The following is a 6,647-nucleotide window of genomic DNA, read 5'->3' as shown; positions in this document are numbered from 1 at the left end:
TTGTGTTTTTCAAGTAAGTCTTTGTTTTTTTCTTCCGGATATGTGATACAATCTGTCGGACTTAATCCGGGTTTTACTGTGGGGCCATCCAAAAATAAGAAGTTGTCTGTGACAGGTGAGGGAAAAATACCAGAATTATCTGCAAGTTTAACAGGGCCTTCTTGAAAATTGTTCTCATCATCTCTTGTAACAACTAGTTCCTCCAAGCAAACAAGCTCTTTTGTTGGTTGGTCACTGGATTCCCTGCTTTGTAATTTAGCTGAATCATCATCTGGATCATCAGAGTCTAGGGCAGCGGTCCCTGCTCCGGCCTGGAAGGGTTTACTTGCGGGGGCTACTTGCTTGCCTGTACTTCCTTGTTGGCCACACTTCACACCAAACGAGTATATGCCCTCGTTGGAGGTTTCACAGTCTTTGCAGTGTGGAACAGATGCATGTGCAGATGCCTCTTTGGAGCTGCACATTTGGAGACGCTTAAGTCCCTTCAGAATGTGGCCTTCCTTCCATCCCAGGTCTGTCTGCTCTATGGGTGCAGAGTGATTGCTGGATACCGAACCTGTACTCATCCTTTTGTCCCGGCTTGCGGCACCCTGTGAATTACAAGACATATTTACAGTTATTGCAATGGCATTTGCACTTGTTTTCACCCCAATTTCCATGAAAAAGACAAGTGTTTTACTTTGACAACTTTCTTATACTTCATATCGAAGGAAGATGAATGGAACCCACCTGCTTGGAGAATCCACGTCCTTCTGCCCAGGTGTGGGAGCCACTGGAGTACTCACTACAAGCACTGGATAGAGACAGCTCACTGCCACTGCCGCTCCCACTACTGCGTGGGCATGTTAGACTCAGCAGGCTGGGCCACCTTCCTGCAGGAATACCGGCTTTTCCGTTCCTTTGGACCTCCTGGAAAATCATTAATTATGCAATTAATCAACAGAAATTAAACAAATTAAGCAAAAACCTTAAGTCATCGTTGCAGGATAACATTGACACAGCATTAGCAATAAGCGTCATACTTTTACAATTTATCAATAGTCACACATATTTTAATTATGGCTCACATTCGCACTGGTAAACTCAACGTTTTTCTCACACCTAATCCCTGACATTATGTTCAATAGATTATTGTTTGCAGTCTGAACGATATACACTATGAGAATGGCTCTCCAATTGTCTGTCATAGATCTCAAAGAATCAATATGCTGGATGCATAGCTGCCTCTTTCCAACCAAAGGCTAATAAGTAATGGAAATTACATTTTCCGCTCCACACGTTAGACGTCCTCTGCTGTAAAATACAACGTGTTTTCATGTTTCTCTGGTCTTGCAGGTTTACCATGGTAACTTTTTGGGAGCTGGTCAATGAGACATTTTAAAGTGATGCCTCTGTTCGGACGTGATCCAGTGAACAAGAAGCCTCTGGGTGTGTCTGCTGTTTATTCATATTTCAAATATAACTGCACAATGAGTTGACGACTGTTGTTGACCACAGATGATGATGCTTTTGGATTGGTCAGAGTCGACACAATAAATCCACAATAACACAGTATTCCTCTGACTCAGGAGATTCTTAAAAGCATCTTTCACTGATTGGAGTCTTTAGATTTATCTTCTAAAACATGTTGCCAATCCCAGAGCAACTATTTCCCAACACACTGCCTGTTCATCAAAAGTGACAAAGTGAAAAAAAGAGCATTGTTCGCCTTTTAATTGACTTTAACTCATAAAACCTTCTAGAAACTAGATATTACAGAACAAAAACAAAGACATCTTCAGCTGATGCAAAACACTTGTTTTAAAGAGACATGATGACAGAGGTAGCTTTGCAAAAAATGTTGAAAGTCTTGGAAAGACGTTCATTAAATATTTTACATCTTATTTTGAAGTGGACTCCCTTGTTCTAAATCTGAAGCAGCCGTTCTCTATAGTGATCACGCTGGCATCTATCTAAGGAACATGCGTCAAACTCAAGGCCCGGGGGCCAAATCCAGCCCTCACAATCTTTGATCCGGCCCACATTTCAATTTAGGCTAACATTAAATTTTGGGCCACTTGTTGTGCGCTAAACCCCAAAAAACAGGAAACTGTTTCAAACTCCACTTTCACAACACTCAAAAGCAGAATTTGGCAGATTAGATGACTCTGAGACACAGAAATCCCCACAGAACAGTACATTTACGTGTACTGTTATGCTTGTTTATCAATGTGCATCGTCCTGAATGAATAAATGAATAAATTAAATAATAAAAATATAGAAATATAATATGGATCACATATAAATCATGTAAGCCTAATATTTTATTTACTTTTACTAAAGTAGTTATATGGCTCAAACTGAAGTGTAAGAAAACACATTTTATGTTAATCCAGATTTAGTTGCAGGGTATCAACATGCACGTAAAGCACAGAAGTTAGAAATCTCAATTTTAAAAGACCAGTGTTTAACGTCTTTTGCTTCATGTTTTATGAGTCCACTATCTGCGAAGAAGCTGGGTCCTGTGTAGAAAGCCCAGTTAGAACGGCTTGCACTACTTCCTGGCATGCAGCATATGCTGTTTGCATGGATGCCATTTCCAATAACAGGCACCCAGAGGTGTCAAAGTGTAGTGATCCCATTTAAAAGAGCATTGATCTTTGGCGAGGCTGCAATGGCCGGCTTCTTCTCAAAGTCATTAGTGCCATCTGTCAGCAATAATTCATGTGAATGGGAAATAATTGCGTAAGGGAGCCGGGGACTGAAGTGATTGGGTCTATTCGTTGATATTCACCTATTATTTGATTACCCGAGCTCGCCTTTATTATTTCACGAGCACTGAGGGAAGAGGCCACATTTAATCTGGGAACTAATTACAGTCAGCATGTCGAGGGGTATCTGAGATTTGAGTGATCCAGTTTAACAAAAACCCTCAATCAGAGTGCCGCTGTGCTTTAAGTCAAGGGGAAAATCAAGGGCTGTGGAGATGGTTCTTCATATCATACAGACCATGTGAATGTTTTTGCTCTTTGTGAACCAACGTTTCAAGATATTTCATTTCTGTTTCAGACAAGACAAGATGACAAGATGGTCATTTTGATTACATCAGCACCAAAGCCACCTTTAGATAATTGCCATGTACATTTCTTTGGTAATGGCCTATATATATATATATATATATATATAAAAAAAATCATCAGTTCTCTGGATGTTGTTGCTTATACCTAAAGCTTCGATTGTGTTGCACAAGTTACTTTAATCACAATAAGTAATGAACTTATAATCATGCAGCATCAATGTGTATTAGTGATCTACGTTAACGGATGTCTTTGCAGTTTTCCTGCTGCTACCATTAGTCTTTCAGATGCTCAGGTTCTGTAAATACAGAGATCCCAAAATCATTACTTTACATTAAAGATTTGAAAGCTCAGAGTCAGGATTTTTCAACTTAAAGTGCTCATATTTTTGCTTTCTGGCTTTTTTCCTCTCTTTTATTGTGTTATATATATATATATATATATATATATATATATATATATATATATATATCTTTTTCTGTGCATGTTATAGGTTTACAAAGTGAAAAAGCCCAAAGTCCAACCCCCCCCACCCCCCCAAAAAAGGGAACATAGACTACGCTGTGGGAAACACTCTATACATCTGTGTTGTGCCATGTGAGTTATGTTTTTTCCCCTCATATAAGTATTACTATCATTGTCATTTATTAATAGTATTAGAATTAAACATTTAAATTGGAAGAACAAACCAGACTGGAGGGTCTGACAAATTTCTTATTGCATTTTTTTGTTGTTTTTGCATCATGGGACAGGTCATCAGTTATGACCATTTTTGTTTCGGCAGGTCTCCAGACGTTAGATTACGTAAATAGTCCTTAAAGAATAACAACAGAGCTTCATGGGAGGGTTTGTATCCCCTAAATATTCCTGTGTGTATTTCAAAGGCTTTGGCGCACCGTGGCATGAATGAATGGGGCCGAGTGTGGCGCACGCATTTCAGCAAATTACATTATTAATAATAAGGATTTCAATAACATTTGAATTACAACAGATAACATCATGCACCTGCATCCAACCAGCCTTCTCAGTCAGATTAATGCAGCAATGTGTCAGCTGGTGGGTCTACAGCTCACGAAGGGTTCTCCACAGGCCGCATGCTATTATGCGGATGCTTTTATCCCAGCACCAGGACTTCATGCATTTTTATGAAAGATTTCGTAATGGAAGTCTAACCGCTAACCCCTGGACAGTTCTGGAGATTTCTCCAGCAACTAAACTGTACTGGCAGACTGGCAGTCCGCACTATGGCGCTGTACTGGGAGTCCTCAGACATGCATGTGCCCAGCAGTGGACTGTGCTGACAGGAGGGGTCCTCACTTTTCGAGTTCAACTTTTGGAATTTATGCTACTCCCGTCTCAAGGAAGGAGCACCATAGCATAGCGAGAAGGTTGGATTTGAAAGGACAGCGTGCTGAATTGTTCACACTCACTGGCATCCTTTCTTTTTTTAAGTTTATCTTTTGGATATTTTAGGCCTTTGTTTGATAGAACAGCTTAGACAGGAAAGGGGAGAGAGTGGGGAATGACAAGGACCGAGCCTCTGTATATGGGGCACGCTCTACCAGATGAGCTACCCGGGCGTCCACTCACCCGCATACTTTAATCTATGCGAGACCACTAGTGTGACTGGGAAGTTTGACCTCTTTAGGACTCCATACTCTTTGTGTGATGTTGTCTCCCATATATGGGCATGCTGGTTCCTGTATTTCCGTAAACAGAGAGCAGACACGGAGCAGCGGGAGCTAGCGGCAGAAATGAGCAAAAACGCGATGGATTATGGACATTAAGTGGCTCCATCTTGGATGTAACGGTTTGGATTTAATGCTCAACGACCCCGAAAAAGGCTGGAAGTTCCAGGCTGGATAGAAAATCACCTGTAGAGGCCAGAAAGACCCGGAAGAGACCTCCGTAACCGCTAACTTACGCAATTTTTGGTGAGTCTCTAGCTCTTATGGTTTATAAATGATTGAGTGTAATGAGTGTAAAATCATGGCGTGTCCGCGATATTAAAGTGGTAATTTGCTATTAAGCCATTTTCTGATTCCCTGCTACTGAACCAGGCAGCTGATCAACAGACCATTCAGACACAAGGACAACGCACTGTCTCTTCCATGGACTTTTGAGTTCACTTTAAATTCCCCAATCTCATCAAAATCCGTCCATGCGTCCCCTCCAGAGCAAGGTAACACTTGCTCAGCAGCTCCTCAGACCACGGTCTTCTCCACTCCAACATTTACCTCTCCACTGATCTCCCTTTAGTCCCTATCACGCTGAACCACCTCACCCGACTCCTTGTCTTATTAATGCTTCTTGCTCATCTACACCATGCTGTCTGGCTTTTTCATGTCACCTCCCCCCCCTTTCCCCCCCTTGTCGCTGCTGCTTAGCCTGCAGGGCGCTAACTGGATGAACCGCTGTTCACTTTGGTGTCAGCATGCAGAGAGGAGGGAGGGGGAGGGGGGGGGGGGGGGGGGGGGGGGGGGTGGACGGGACTGGTGGAAAACACCAGTTTGTGGTGGAAAACATACACTTTGCAATAAGAAAGATGACAGTAAACACCGTTATTAAAAACCATTAAACAGTATAATAATAAAATAGATTCACTATGAACTCTCCCCAGCACAAAGCTTCTCAGGAGCCCCCCAGAAAGCTCAGGTACGTTCCCCATTTTATAGAATAGACATCCAAACCAGGGCTGTAGTCAAGACCACCTTAGTCGAGTCCAAGACCAGGACTGGTCGAGTCCAAGACAAGACAGAGTCCAAAGAGGTTTGAGTCCAAGACAGATCGAGTCCAAAGAGGTTCGAGTCCAAGACAAGACCGAGTCCAAAGAGGTTTGAGTCCAAGACAAGACCGAGTCCAAGACAAGACAGAGTCCAAAGAGGTTCGAGTCCAAGACAAGACTGAGTCCAAAGAGGTTTGAGTCCAAGACAAGACCGAGTCCAAGACAAGACCGAGTCCAAAGAGGTTTGAGTCCAAGACAAGACCGAGTCCAAGAGGTTTGAGTCCAAGACAAGACGAGTCCAAAGAGTTTGAGTCCAAGACCGAAAATTTGAGTCCAAGACCAGACTCCAAGGTTTGAGTCCAAGACAAGACCGAGTCCAAAGAGGTTTGAGTCCAAGACAAGACCGAGTCCAGGACATTGCATTATTAAGAGCGGAGCCATCAGCGCCAAGCATAACTGTATGTCTCTTTGCTGCAATAAATAATTAAATCTATGACGAGAGTGTTCCTGACTGAAGTTGAACGTGAGCATTCAGGACTCTGGGTTTTGGGGATTTCTCTGAATAACGTTTACTTTATTATTTGAAGCTCTGGCCACATTTAACATGAAAATCTGACATTGTAACATTACAGACATGACAGAAAATAAGGGAAAGCATAAAAATTAACATATGGTTTCCTTAAAGAGGCATTAATCAATAAACTACTGGGTATTTGAGCACCCTTCTACTCATCGTTTCTGTTTTATGACTCACAACTTTACCATCTTGGTTCTCATCGACCTGTCTCAGCTGCAGCAGGAAGCTGTGTTCAGGTAAACATATCCGACCCAACTGCCAGTCACCATTAGCAGACACAATCCCCCCC

General features: G+C 42.2%; 1 protein-coding gene across 2 annotated transcripts in view; it reads right to left on the bottom strand.

The window, feature by feature from the left end:
* The window catches only part of LOC116697997 (nck-associated protein 5), a 55,485-nt gene that overhangs the window by 246 nt on the left and 48,592 nt on the right, over positions 1-6,647 (bottom strand). For both annotated transcript variants that reach the window (XM_032529687.1, XM_032529688.1), the window contains 2 exons: positions 730-909; positions 1-590 (listed from right to left, as the gene is read on the bottom strand). The exon at positions 1-590 is cut by the window's left edge and continues 246 nt beyond it. In XM_032529687.1, coding sequence (XP_032385578.1) covers positions 1-590; positions 730-909 — 770 coding nt within the window. The remainder of the gene's footprint in view (positions 591-729; positions 910-6,647) is intronic.

The sequence above is a fragment of the Etheostoma spectabile genome, chromosome 11, assembly GCF_008692095.1.
Source record: "Etheostoma spectabile isolate EspeVRDwgs_2016 chromosome 11, UIUC_Espe_1.0, whole genome shotgun sequence".
Lineage (NCBI taxonomy): Eukaryota > Metazoa > Chordata > Actinopteri > Perciformes > Percidae > Etheostoma > Etheostoma spectabile.
Note: the sequence above shows the minus strand (reverse complement) of the source record. Positions and strands in the feature narration are given on the sequence as shown.